At 49.4% G+C, this 15,147-nt stretch overlaps 1 protein-coding gene across 2 annotated transcripts in view; it reads right to left on the bottom strand.

Annotated features, from left to right (window-relative positions):
- Positions 1-15,147, bottom strand: part of pkd1a (polycystic kidney disease 1a) — a 203,514-nt gene that overhangs the window by 120,186 nt on the left and 68,181 nt on the right. The window contains exons 2-4 of one of the 2 annotated variants that reach the window (XM_038819565.1): positions 6,324-6,395; positions 4,151-4,222; positions 373-444 (exon numbers count right to left, since the gene is read on the bottom strand). In XM_038819565.1, coding sequence (XP_038675493.1) covers positions 373-444; positions 4,151-4,222; positions 6,324-6,395 — 216 coding nt within the window. The remainder of the gene's footprint in view (positions 1-372; positions 445-4,150; positions 4,223-6,323; positions 6,396-15,147) is intronic. The other variant, XM_038819566.1, reaches the window with a different exon arrangement.

Raw genomic sequence — 15,147 nt, 5'->3', positions numbered from 1 at the left:
GAAGTGAAGTTGCCTTGTTTACCAATGTTTGACGGGTTTCCACGGAGAAGATAAGTAAAGGCCGCAGGCTTATACACCCGAGGCAGGGCATTAACAATTTGACCAAACGGCGGCCCGTTTTTAGCTTTTGTCTCTTCTCCATGACGATCAAGGAGGGTGGTGCGTTAATACTCCAAATTTAGCTTCATGTCAAATCAGGCCACTTACACTGCAACAAACCCTTTTTTAAAAACAACCAATTCAAAAGAGGGCTTTCCATAATTTCAAAAGGCTGCTGGTTAGAGCTGCTCATCCAGTTTGCATATTGTCGAGATTTAATGTTGCACACAGTTTCATCACCGACAACGCAATAGCGAACGCCTGAAAACTTACATTTTACTTAAATTAAATAAATCTGCAAAAATTCCATCTTCTAAAGTAGATATCTGATTGTTGCTTATGTCTCTGCAAGAAAAGATTTAGGAAAAGATTAGTATTTGCACCTGAAATAATTCCTTGAATCACAGGGCTCCAGGCATTTCTCATTTGGGAAGAGCTTGGTCTCCACAGCACACAGTTCAAGCAGCAATAAATGAATGTCCTCATTGGTAATATTTGTATCGAACCTGTACTTTTTCTTTCTGTAAAAAAAAGCACCTTCCAAACCTGCGTCCTCTACCAGCTAGGATATGGGGTGCAGATGCATGCAAACACCAGCAGGGGGTGCACCTCCAGGGATACATCGAAACAGAATTGGTAGCCCGAGATGGGAGAAGGGCAAGAGAACTGTGGCAAGGCCAGTGTGGTTGGCCACAATCAGAAACAAAAGGCCATTTGGCCCATCACGTCTGCTCTGCCATTCAATAAGATTATGACTGATCTGAAACGAAAGTCCTCACCTCCACTTTCCCACCTTACCCTGCGATGGATATCGCGTCTGGATTCCCTTACTGATTAAAAATCTGTCTATCTCAGTCTTGAACATGCTTAGTGATCCAGCCCTCTGCAGAAAAGAATTCCACAGATTCACTGCCTTCTGAGAGTAGAAATTCCTCCTCATCTCTGTCTTAAATGGATGACTCCTTATTTTGAGATTATACCCTCTTGTCCTAGACTTTCTCACAAGGGCAACCAACTTCTTAGTATCTACTCTGTCAAGCCCCCTGAGAATCCTCTATGTCTCATCAAGATTGCCTCTCATTCTTCAAAACTAAATGCGTATAGGCCCAATCTACTCAACAGCTTCTCATAAGAAAATCCCTTCATACCCGGGATTAACCTAGTGAACCTTCTCACTGCCTCCAATGTCAGGATGTCTTTCCTTAGATAAGGGGACAAAACTGTTCCAAGTGTGGTCTAACCAGTGCCTTGTGTAGTTTTAGCAAGACTTTCCTATTTTTGTACTCCATTCCCCTTGAAATAAAGGCCACCATTCCATTTGTCTTCCCTATCACCGACTGAACTTGTATTCTAGCCTTTTGTGATTTATGCACGAGGATCCCCAAACCCCTCTGAGCTTCAGCTTTCTAAGTCTTTCTCCATTTAAATAATATTCAGCTCCTTTATTCTTCCTACTAAAGTGCATAACTTCACATTTTCCTACACTATATTCCATCGGCCAGGTTTCTCCCCACCCATTTATCCGGTCCATATCCCTTTCCAGACTCTTTGTGTCATCCTCTCCATTTGCCATCTCACCTATTTTTGTGTCATCCCATATCTTGGGAATAGTACATTCACTTCCCTTGTCCAAGCCATTAATATATATTGTGAATAATTGTGGCCCCTGCACGGATCCGTGTGCCGCTCCACTAGTTACAGGTTGCCACCCTGAAAATGCTCCTCTTATCCCAACTCTATCTTCTATCAGTTAGCCAATCCTCAATCCATGCTAATATACTACGCCCGATACCATGAGCTCTTATCTTATTAAGTAGCCTTTTGTGTGGTACTTTATCGAATACTTTTTGGAAATCCAAGTATATTAGATCTACTTTATCCATCCTGCTCGTTCCTACCTCAAAGAATTCTAATAAATTTGTCAGGCATGATTTCCCCTTCATGAAGCCATGCTGACTCTGTTTGATTATATTATGTATTTCGAAATGCTCCGCTATTACATCCTTTATAATGAACTCTAACATTTCCCCAATGACAGATGTTATGTTAGCTGGCCTATAGTAACCTATTTTTTGTCTCCCTCCCTTTTTGAACAAGGGTGTTACATTGGCAATTTTCCAATCCTCTGGGACTTTTCCAGAATTTAAGGATTCTTGAAAGATTACTGGCAGTGCATCCACTATATTTGTAGCTACTTTCTTTAATATCCAAGGATGCAACCCATCAGGCCCAGGGGACTTATCGGCCTTTAGCCTCATTAGTTTCCATAGTCCTTTTTCTCTAGTGATATTTATTGCATTTATTTCCTCCCCACTTTTGCCCTTGATTATTTATTATTCTTGGAAAGTTATTTGTAGCTTTCACCATGAAGACTGACGTAAAGAGTTTGTTTAACTTCTCTGCCATTTCCTGATTTCCTATATTATTTCCCCCGTCTCATTCTCTAAGGGGCCTATGTTCACTTTGGCTTCTCTCTTCCTTCTTATATATTTAAAGAAGCACTTACTGTCCATTTTTATATTACTTGCTATTTTACCCTCATAGTTCATCTCCTCCCTCTTTATTTTTGGTCATTGTTTTTGGTTTACCACTAATATTTGCCACATTGTTTGTTTTTGTTTTTCACTATGGGATTCCTCATCAGTTGGTCAGCAGGAAACTACACCGACCCAATTTTGCGACTGGTTTGTTTGAGACATAAACCAATTTAGTCAGTCTAGATAAGCGGCGTGACTTAATGGAAATAAAACAGAGGCACATATCGGGCGCATTTAGCCGGGTGTTTCCCAGCGCAGGCAGTGCCAAGAACAACCCCTCTATTAAACAGGACTCTGCTTCATTTCGGGGGCCTCGGCAAGGAACGCCCCGCCCAGGCTGCACTTAGTCCCATTTCCTGCAGGAAGAGATTGGGGCGCCATTTAAAACGTATCCCCCCCACTGCAGCCTCTGTGTGGAAGGGAAGTTAATGAGTTACCAATTTAGAAGCATGCTGGGAATATTGACTATATTTTAACACTGCTTTTGAGCGAAAATAAGTAGGTCAAGTAATGTAAACTAAATACTGCTTAGTATCTTGTACCCGGCCTTATTATGATAAGTTGTTCTTCCGAAGGACAACAAAATGCGTTCTCGAATTGTTTTTAAACCAAGGGCAAAACATTCATATTTCCTCTTGCGTATGTTCCCAAGCTTTATCTCTTCAAAGTTGTTTATTTCACACTATAAATATAATGGTTTTCGACTGCGTAACTCAGAGTGCAGTGCACTAGCTTTTGCAGCTGGCACACTCTTTCTCCGCAAATATATCTGTGTCAATAAATTTCCTTAAATCGAACCTCGAGGAATTTGTCTTTATTATGATTTCCACAACACTCAGAAAGGGGGTCATCGAGTCCCCCCCACACCCCACCTCATAAGGGCAGGACATCCCTGGGTCCGATCTCCGGCATGATGTCACCTGGGCAGCTTGCCAGTGTCACCTGGGCAGCTTGGCACTGCCAGGGTGGCACCCAGGTGGCACTGGCAAGGTGCCAGGCTGGATGTACCAAAGTGACATTGGGGGTGTCAGAGTACCACCCTGTCCACAACCCGGCCATCCAGTGGCCCCCGATTGCCAGGGAGACCGCCAACTCTCCCCAACCGGTCTGGGATGGGGGGGGGGGATCTCCCAGATCCCAGTGAGCCTGACTGCACGCTGGACTATCCACTGTCAAGGCTTGTGAGCTCCCATTGTAAATTCACGAGGCATAATGAGCTGGGTAAATCTCGCGAGAGGCCTCACGCAATATTGATCAGCCGTGGCACATCCTGAGTAGGGCGCGGCCGGTAGATCGCGCCCACGGATTTCTATTCAGAATTTAAAACGGAAACACTTGTTACTTTTTTTTACTGCCCTAATATCTAAATAGAATTTGTGATGTCCCAACAATAGGTGGATTGTATGGTGCCCCGAGTAGTGATGAGCTTTGTGATGCCCAGCTGTCGATTAGCCCACATTTAGATCAATTATAAAGAGAGTGTCATTTTTTTCAGAGTTAGGAAGGAAACTTACATATCTGATAAACATCTTCTACCAGCGAAGATTTCTTTGAAAAGAATACTAATATTATTGCCCTGAAGATATCTGGGGAGCAAAAAAAATATATAATACATTAACTGACAGCAGAAATATAATCTACTTTTATTCAAGTGACTCGAACTTGTGACCATGTTAATCGCAAATGTGTTAATACGTTTGTAATGTTGGACCTCATGTTAGTTAAAAATAATTCCCTCCATCATATCTATGCAGTGTTAAATGTAACATCTGTAACTCAACATTTAAGCTTTCAGATATTAAATAGGATGGGTTGCCATAGTAATTTGGAACAATTTAATTAAGAGTACTTCATTATGTATAATCTTGAGTATTTTACACCTTGGTGATGGACCAATTCCACTTTAAAAGTGTTAGTCTCAGGGCAGCACGGTGGTGCAGTGGGTTAGCACTGCAGTCTCATGGCTCCGAATTCCCAGGTTCAATTCCGGCTCTGGGTCACTGTCTGTGTGGAGTTTGCACATTCTCCCCATGTTTGCGTGGGTTTTGCCCCCACAACCCAAAGATGTGCAGGGTAGGTGGATTGGCCATGCCAAATTGCCCCTTAATTGGAAAAAATGAATTGGGTACTCTAAATTTATTTTTAAAAAGTGTTAGTCTCACTGTAAAGTCCCTTGACAAAATTCCACCTTGTTGAATGAGGTGCAACTGGGTTATAACAGAGAACTAACTTCATTGTTACAGCTAAAAGTTTCAATCACAAATTTAAATTAAAATGGAGGATATTAAGAGCTTTTAAATTCCTGGTTTGCTGTGCATGAATATTTCACCGTGATTGGCTGCTTGCTGGCATCAGTGCCGTGGCACGTCAAGACATACCTTTGACCTGGCACCTGAGTTAAACTATTGTCGCAAAAGGGGACAACCACAACACAGGCCTGAATTTCCATGGGGAATGGAAGGGGGTGCCAATTTAGCTAAAATGGTACCAGAGCCCAGATTCGGGACGGCTCATTCCCGAACCCGGCACCCACCATTTTCGCTGGAGTGTGGGGGCGGCGCAGGGGCGGGTGTAGTTTGCACATGGGGTTCACAGAGGTAGCTGCACAGTGAAAAGTGCATTTGCCTTCAAACAGATGAAATTCCCATTAGAGACGTGCAGGACAGGATGATTTGGCTTTAGACCTTTGAGTGAAAAGGTCCTGAGGCAGCGATGGGCTTTCAACCAAGTTAAACCTCAGGCGGGGAGAAGATCCCCCTAAATTCATCCCCTTGTGTTTCTGCCTCCAGTCACGGAAACGCTGCAAAAGAAGATGGTGACTGTCCCAGAACAGAACAAGAAGTTGTATTTATACAACACCTTTAACATAGGAAAGTTTCCCTTAATGCTTCACAGGAGAGGAATTGGGGAATTAAATGACGCCAAGCCGCGTAAGGAGTTACTAGTACCAGTGGCCAAAAGCATGGTAAAAGAGGTAGATTTTAATTGTGTCTTAAAGGAGGAAAGAGAGAAGGAGAGATTCAGGGAGGGAATTTAAGAGTTCATGGTCATTGGTGTGGTGAAGGTCAACAATGTGCAACAGCCCAAAATTGGAGGAACCCAGAGGTCCTGAGGATTGTGGGGCTGAAGGAGGTGACAGAGAATGGGGGGACAGGGGGTAGCGAAGAGTGAGGCCATGGTGTGGGAATTCTAAATCAGAGGCGTTTCAGAACCAGATGCAAATGTAGATCAACAGACACAGGGGTGAGAGTCAGGGAATGGATTTTGAATATGCTCAAAGTTATGGATGGTGGGAGATCGGAGGCTGGCCAGCAGAGGGTTGGAATATTCCAATTTAGAGGTAACCAAAGCATATATGGAATGTCTTGCTAATTAGATCTGAGTGAGAGCCTATTTCTGAATGTTCCAAGATTAGGGCCTGGACTGTTTGTTTTGCCCTGTGATAAGAGTTTAAATATTTGCTTTCGTGAGAACACTGTATTAAGCTGTACATGAGCCAAAGCCACGAAGGTGGATGGGCCTAATTCTAAGCACTCTGACCCCTGTACTGAGCCCAAAGGATTCTGGGTGAAGCTGCAACAGTTCCGCGGATCATCCAAAATATTAAACTGCTCTGCTGAGCGTAACCATGGTTTATTTTATTACCGACAAACTACAATAAAATCCATGAATAAATGGTTCACTTACAACTTCTCCAGGGAAGTCAGATTGTCCAAAAGATTATCATCTAACGAGAAAATGCCATTGTATGAAAGATCCCTGGAAGAGAACAAATAGACACATCAAATTTAATGCTGTTCACCCATCATTCCTGTTCTCACTGATTCACACTGGCTCCCAGTTAAACAAAACCTCAGTATTTAAATTCTCACCCTTTATTTTCAAATTCTTCCATGGCCTGGCCCTGTGTCTGGTACCACCTCAAGCCCCTATAATCCTCTGAGAATACTGCGCCTCTTGAGTATTTTAATCCCTCCAACATTTTGGCTATACTTCTAGCTGGCTTGAGGTATTAAGCTATATACAGTGGCACGGTGGTTAGCACTGCTGCCTCACAGTGCCAGGGACACGGGTTCAATTCTACCCTTGGGTCACTGTCTGTGCGGAGTTTGCACTTTCTCCCATGTCTGCGTGGATTTCCTCCGGGTGCTCCGGTTTCCTCCCACAGTCCAAAGACCTGCAGGTTAGGTGGATTGGCCACGCTAAATTTTCCCTTAGTTCCCAAAAGGTTAGATTGGGTTGCAGGATAGAATGGGTGCAGACTCGATAGGCCAAATGGCCTCCTTCTGCACTGTAGAGATTCTATAGTCCTGCTAACTGACACCCCTTCTTTCAGACACTTATTAAAACCTACCTCTTTGACAAAGTGTTTGGTCATCTGACCAAATATATCAAGTGGCCTGGTGCCATATTTTGTTACATAGTGATTCTGTTGAGAATGTTTTATACTAATAACCTTTATTATTGTCACAAGTAGGCTTACATTAACACTGCAATGAAGTTATTGTGAAAATCCCCTAGTCGCCACACTACAGCACCTGTTCGGGTACACTGAGGGAGAATTCAGAATGTCCAATTCGCCTAACAGCACGTCTTTCGGGACTTGTGAGAGGAAACCGGAGCACTCGGAGGAAACCCACGCAGACACGGGGAGAATGTGCAGACTCCACACAGACAGTGACCCGAGCAGGGAATCAAACCCGGGTCCCTGGCACTGTGAAGCAACAGTGCAAACCACTGTGCTACCTTGCCGCCACTTTGTGAAAACAAATATAAATTGGTGCTGTAACATTTACATACGTTCCATGCGGACAATGTTAATCTAACCCCACTCTTCAGAAAGCTGATGTAATTGGTGTAATGCTAGTTTCATCGGCCGCTCCATTTCACTTTCCATTGAAGTCACTGGAGAGTGATATTGGACAGGATGTAAAAACTGTGTCCCACCCAATCCCAGGGTATTCCTGCCCAGCAAGTTGAAAGTTGCTTAACCTCAGATATTGGCTCCCTGATAGCTCCACATGTTTATCTGGTATGTAACAAGGGCCATTCAACCATGAATGTCCCAGCGTCAGCCCCCAGGCCGTGCTGAGGTAACAACCCACTTCAAACAGGAATGGGATGGTGAGACACACAACTAGCTGGCCTTTCAGTGTTTGGATTAGGATGAGAGGAAACCAGCCAGGGCTCCTGCTGCTGTGTGGTTATCTCAAGCCCTCCCGTATTGAAAACGTTAATTTGTGGATGCTGGACAAAGAAGAAAAAGCTTGCACTGATACATCTTTCACAGCCTCAGGATGGTCCCAAAGCACTTTACAGCAAAGGAAGTGTTTTTAATAATTCATTCACAGTGTGCTAGAACTCTGGCCAAAAAAAGCATTTATTGCCCATTCTCGTTGCCCTTGAGAAGGTGGTGGTGAGCTGCCTTCTTGACAGTCGAGTAACTTGCGAGTCAACCACATTTGGTGTTGTTCTGGAGTCACTATAGGTGAGGTCAGGTAAGGACTTCAGATTTTCCTTCCCTAAAGGGCATTAATGAACCAACCTGTTATTTTTTAATCATAGTTACAATTACATGGCCCTTTAATTCCAGCTTTATTTAATTTAGCCGTATTTCAATTCCCCAGCTGCCTCATGGGTGGGTTTCGAATTCCTGTGTTCAGGGCATTAGTCCAGGTCCCTGCATTACTCGTTCCATAACACAACACCTTCAGGCATGGAAGCCCTTTTGTAATGCAGCAAAGGTGGGAGCCAGATTCTGTTCACCAAAAACCTACAAACAGCAGTGAGAAAATGGCCGGATGATCTTGTTTTTTATTAACACTGGTTGAGGAATGAATAATGGCCAGGAGACTGGGGAGGACTCTCCTGGTCTGCTTCGAATTGGTGCCAGGAGATCCTTTACATCCACCTGGGAGGGTAGACGAACATTAGTTGGACATTTTATCTGAAAGGCAGTACCTCCAACAGTCCAGCACGCCCCTGGTACTGCACTGGAGTGTCAGCCTAGATGTTTGCACCCTAATCTCTGGAGGTAGGAAATGGTTAAATGCAATCTGCTGAAGCAGGTTTGAAACGCTACTTGCTTTTGTTGTCGTAACAGGAGAGGATCTGATTTCCTACTTTGTGGCAAATCTAGCGATGCCTCTGTAGCCACAAGCTGCATGTGCACATAAGAGACTAATTGAGTAACCCAAAGAGACTAAATGATAAGTGTTCCTTCACCCATTGACCAGAAACATAGCTCCAAGCCATGGAATTTGGCAGAAAGAGAGAAGACATTTTACACAAGTTTGTTCTAGTCAGTGGCTGCTGAATTACAGTTTCTGGGGCCATGCTACACCCAACACTCCTTCCTGTGAAACAGCAGTGAGTTTAGTGGTGTCGGGGAAGGGGGAATATGTTTAAACATATGACATAAGACGAGAGTAACAGCTAAGAAAAGGAGCACACTCTTCAATTATCGGCGTATCACATGCACCAAACCTTGCTGTGAGCAGTAAGTATGTGGCTCAGAAAGAAGCAGCCTGGCCTCTGAATCACTCAGCTGATGGTTCCTGACCCACTCTGGAGATTCGAGTGCCATTCTGGCAGCACCACTGTCTTTTATATGGGGCACTGAATCCAGCCTTCTCAGACGGATGTAACAGAACAGAGGAGTTCTCGCGAAACCCCCGTTCTCCCTTTTTTAAATGGCACCCCAATCTCTCAACCCCCCACGACATGACCCCCTCCGGACCGCCCCAATGCCCCAACTCACCTGTAAGATGGTCCTCAGGTGCCCCCCCCCACCCCCCCCACCCCACATCCCACCTCACACAGACAGGGGACCCCCAGCCTGATCCCCAGCGCAGGCAGAGTTCCAGTCTCGCATCTTGACACTGCTGGTGGCCCTGCCAGCCTAGCAGTCCCACCTGGGCACCCTGGCAGTCTGACAGTACCAGGGTGGCATCCAGATGGCACTACCAGGATGCCTAGGTGACACTGCTAGCATGCCCAGGTGCCCCAGCAAGGCACGGTGCCACCCTACCAGAGGCCTACCACCCGGGCGCCTCCATTCCCCTGGGAGAACCCTCCCAAGTGCCGTCCAGCCTGGTTGGGTTAGATCCCAAAACCTCGTGTCGATCAGGCGAGCGTCTATTACAGTGAGACTAGCTACTCTCTTTAATATGCAGATTTGCCAAATACTGATTGATGCTCGATCAATGACTACAGAAGCAAGATTGGATGACAATTGAAGACTTCATTGGACTAGATGTTTCCCCCAGCAGTACAGGTACAGAATGCAGCTGCTAGGGAGACACAGACTCTTATACTCCGCCTTACTGGGCGGAACCAGCAGGCAGGCTTCACCAATGAACTTGCTGTCTCACGTACCTCCCACACCAATGGTCTTACAGCATCAACCCCTAATACCGACTACTACACTGATCCCGCCCACAATGGGCCGGATCCAGATAACGACATCTCAAGAGATCCCATTAGATCTCGCAAGGTGCATCGAGGCCGAGTAAATCCCGGAAGAGGCCTCTTCCAGCATATACCAACCATGTCATGCCCGGTGCATTAAGTAAAGCAGCCTACCTTAATCTCAGTGTAGGTGGGCGGGATTCTCTCAGCCCAGGCCGGGCCGGAGAATCGCCGGGCTGGGCGCAAAGCGCGCGCCGCTGCCCCGACGCCGTTCTGCCGATTCTCCGGAGAGCGGAGAATCGCCGCCATTGGTGCTGGCGCAGCGCCAGTCCGGAGCCGCTCTACAAGCCCCCCCCCCCCCCACAGCGATTGTCCGCCCGGGACGGGCCGAGCGGCCATAAAACAATCCGAGTCCCGCCGGCGGCGTCCACGTGTGGTCTTACCCGACAGGACCTCGGCATGTGCATCCATCCGGGGGCGGCCTGGTGGGGAGGGGAGGGGGGTCCGATCCCGGGGGTGACCTCCGCTGAGGCCTCTTGGGCTGGGGGCCTCTTTTGCTCCGCGTCGGCCCCTGTAGCCCTACACCATGTTGCGTCGGGGCCGGCGCGGAGAAGGGAGTCACTGCACGTGTGTGCAGTCGCGCCGGTCGCACAGCGCATGCACAGACCCGTGGTGCCCATTTGACTCCGACATCGCCAGCTGGGGCGGCGTGGGTTGCCCCAACGCCGTGCTGGCCTACTGAGGGGCTCGGAATCGCTGCTCCTGAGGGCCTGTTGACGCCGTTGTGTCTACGACGGCGTCAACACTTAGCCTCAGGATCAGAGAATCCCACCCGGTGTCTCTGCTGGTGATTGTTGGAGGCTGGCTCTGCATTGTTCAGACCCACCAGCCCATTCTCCTGGCTTTGGAAGACTACAGGGAAGTGTGAACGCAGTGAGGAGAATGCAGAAAGAAGCAATCTCATGTTTGCTCAAACCGATATAACCAGCACCATTGCCATGCAAACTGTAGCCTCACAATTGTTTTATGCAGCTGGTGAAATCTCGGGCACAGTGGTTCACCAATTCACCTTTACAATGTGCTGCCATACGATATGGCCACATGGGCATACTACTCTTTGACCCCTCCATTTACATTTTCTGATTATTTGGGTGAATGTGGTAGTCACCACTGATGTATATATTGTATATAGAGGATGTTGATAGGTGCTTTACGGTAAGGCCCCTGAACTACAGGTACGGAGTTAGATCCCTGCCTGCTGGCTCCGCCCAGTAGGTAGAGTATAAATATGTGTGCTCCCCGTACAGCAGCCATTTTGTCAGCTGCTGTAGGAGGCCACACATCTCAGTGTAATAAAGCCTCGATTACATCCTACTCTCATTTTATGACACTGAGCTTTTCAGAGATGGACATCCGCATCAAGCCGGATCGCCTGCAGCTGCATCCTCAAGCAGACAACACCAAAAAGGACTATCAACATTGGCTAGCCTGTTTCGAAGCGTATATCGGGTCTGCGCCAGACGCAATCCCAGAAGCTCCAGATCGTTTACACGCGGCTGAGCTCCAATGTCTTTCCACTCGTCCAGGATGCGCCGACCTACGCAGAGGCAATGGCGCTACTGAAGGAAAACTACGCTCAGCGGACTAACAAAATCTACGCCAGACACCTCCTCTCCACGCGGCCCCAACTTCCCAGTAAGTCAGTGGAATATTTCTGGCGTGCCCGGCTCGCCCTAGTTAGAGACTGTGACTGTGAGGCCGTTTTGGCCACTGAACATTTGGATTTGCTGATGAGAGACGCATTTGTTACGGGCATAGGGTCTGACTACACCTGCCAGCGCCTCTTAGAAGGGGCCACGCTCGACTTCTCGGCGACCAAAAAACTAACGCTCTCACTTACGGTCGCATCACGCAACATTCAGGTCTATTCCCGGGACTGCGTGGCCCCCCCCCCCCCCCCCCCCCCCCCCCGTGCATCGTGGACTCCGCAGACGGCCGCCCCATCGTGGACCCCATCAGCGATCGGCCTCAGACAACCCCACGCCTGTGCCGCACGGCAGCCAACCAACCCCAGGGGGCCCAAATGCTACATCTGTGGGCAGTCAAAACACCCCGACAGCGCTGCCCGGCGCGGAGCGCTCTCTGCAAGGCCTGTGGCAAGAAGGAACGTTTCCCTATAGTGCGCCAGGCCAGCTCAATCGGCGCTATTGTCCCGGCACCCCCCACGTGCGGCCATTGGGCGCCGCCATCTTCCCCTCCTCGGACCACGTGTGGCCAGAGGACGCTGCCATCTTGCTCGACTTGCAACACTTGCGGCCCATGGGCGCCGCCATCTTGCCTTCCTCACGACACATGCAGCCCCAGGGCGCCGCCATCTTGCCTCCCCCACGTCACATGTGGCTCATGGGCGCCGCCATCCTACCCGACTCAGGACCCCTGCCCCTCGGGCACCTTATCAGGCCGCTCATCACCTGCAACCGCCAACGACCAGCCGCGTCTCGCCTCGGTCACGATTGACCAGTCTCGACCACACAACCTCACGACTGCTTCAACTAAAGTGAAGGTCAACAGACATGAGATCTCCTGCCTGCTGAACTCTGGGAGCACTGAGCTTCCTTCACCCCGATATGGTAAGGTGCTGCTCCCTCACAGTACACCCCGCTAACCAGAGAATCTCCCTGGCCTCCGGATCCCACTCCATGGCGATCCGGGGGTACTGCATCGCCACTCTCACTGTCCAGGGCGTGGAGTTCAGCGGCTTCCGCCTCTACGTCCTCCCTAACCTCTGCGCTGCCTTGCTCCTCAGCCTGGACTTCCAGTGCAACCTTCAGAGCCTAACCCTGAAATTCGGCGGGCCCCTACCACCCCTTACTGTGTACCGCCTTGCGACCCTTGAGGTCAATCCACCTTCCCTTTTTGCAAACCTAACCCCGGATTGCAAACCCATTGCCACCAGGAGCAGACGGTATAGCGCCCAGGACAGGACCTTCATCAGGTCTGAGGTCCAGCAGCTGCTTTGGGAAGGCATCATCGAAGCCAGCAACAGCCCCTGGAGAGCCCAAGTGGTAGTGGTCAAAATTGGGGAGAAAAACAGGATGGTTGTTGACTGCAGTCAGACCATCAATCGGTACATGCAGCTCGACGCGTACCCCCTCCCACGCATATCTGATATGGTCAATCAGATTGCACAGTACCGGGTCTTCTCGACAGTGGACCTGAAATCTGCCTACCACCAGCTCCCCATCCGCAAGGTGGACTGCCAATACACTGTGTTCGAAGCAGACGGCTGCCTTTACCACTTTCTTAAGGTTCCCTTCGGCGTCACCAATGGGGTCTCGGTCTTCCAACAGGAGATGGACCGAATGGTTGACTGGTACGGACTGCGGGCCACCTTCCCGTACCTGGACAATGTCACCATCTGCGGCCATGATCAGCAGGACCATGACGCCAACCTTGCCAAATTTTTCCACACCGCCACTCTCCTCAACCTCATGTATAACAAGGAGAAATGCGTGTTCAGTACAAACCGCTTAGCCATCCTCGGCTATGTGGTCCAGAATGGAGTTCTTGGGCCCGACCCCGATCGCCTGCGCCCCCTCATGGAACTCCCCCTCCCCCACTGCCCCAAGGCCCTCAAACGATGCCTGGGGTTCTCTTCGTATTACGCGCAGTGGGTCCCAAACTATGTGGATGTGCCCACTCATCCAATCCACTGTTTTTCCTCTGACCGCCGAGATTCACCAGGCCTTCAACTGTATCAAGGCCGACATCGCCAAGGCCACGATGCACGCGGTCAACGAGACGTTAACATTCTAAGTGGAGAGCGATGTATCAGACGTCGCTATGGCCGCCACCCTCAACCAGGCAGGCAGGCCCATGGCATTCTTTTCCCGCATGCCTTCGAAATTCGGCACTCCTCCGTCGAAAAAGAAGCCCAGGCCATCGTTGAAGCTGTGCGGCATTGGAGGCATTACCTGGCCGGCAGTAGATTCACTCTCCACGCTGACCAACAGTCAGTTGCCTTCATGTTCAATAACACACAGCGGGGCAAGATCAAAAACGATAAAATCTTGAGGTGGAGGATCGAGCTCTCCACCTACAACTATGAGATTTTGTATCGCTCCGGTAAGCTCAACAAGGCCCCCCCCGATGCCCTATCCCGAGGTACATGTGCCAGCGCACAAGTGGACCGACTCCGGATGCTGAATGACGACCTCTGCCACCCAGGGGTCACAATATTTACCTTTTCATCAGGGCCCGCAACCTGCCCTACTCCATCGAGAAAGTCAGGGCTATCACCAGAGACTGCCAGGTCGACGCGGAGTGTAAACCGCACTTCTACCGGCCAGAGCGTGCACGCCTGGTGCACGCAACACGTATTTTCTCAATGATGTCGATGAATATTCCCGATTCCCCTTTGCCGTCCCATGCCCCGACATGACGTCTGCTACCGTCATCAAAGCCCTCAACACCATCTTCGCTCTGTTTGGTTTCCCCGTCTACGTCCACAGCGACCGGGGATCCTCATTCATGAGCGATGATCTGCGCCAGTACCTGCTCAACAGGGGCATTGCCTCGAGCAGGACGAGCAGCTACAACCCCAGGGGAAACAGGCAGGTAGAGCGGGTGAATGGGACGATCTGGAGGGCCGTCAAACTGGCCCTATGGTCCAGACATCTCCCGGCTTCCCGCTGGCAGGAAGTCCTCCCCGACGCACTTCACTCCATTCAGTCGCTCCTGTGCACCGCGACTAATGAAACCCCCCATGAACGTCTCTTTGCCTTCCCCAGGAAGTCCAACTCCGGGGTATCGCTCCCAACATGGCTGGCAGCTCCAGGACCCATTCTCCTCCGTAGACACGTTCGACTCCACAAGGCGGACCCGTTGGTTGAGAAGGTACAGCTACTTCACGCCAACCCGCAGTACGCTTATGTAGCGTACCCAGACGGCCGCCAAGACACAGTCTCCCTCAGGGACCTGGCACCAGCTGGTTCCCCACACACCGCCCCCCCCCCCCCCGACCCGGCGCCACCCTCCCTTCCCCTGGCGCACCCCACTGCAGCTCCCGCTCTGGGACAATCCGTCCTCCCCTTGCCCACAC

The sequence above is a fragment of the Scyliorhinus canicula genome, chromosome 15 (assembly GCF_902713615.1).
Source record: "Scyliorhinus canicula chromosome 15, sScyCan1.1, whole genome shotgun sequence".
NCBI classification, from domain to species: domain Eukaryota; kingdom Metazoa; phylum Chordata; class Chondrichthyes; order Carcharhiniformes; family Scyliorhinidae; genus Scyliorhinus; species Scyliorhinus canicula.
Note: the sequence above shows the minus strand (reverse complement) of the source record. Positions and strands in the feature narration are given on the sequence as shown.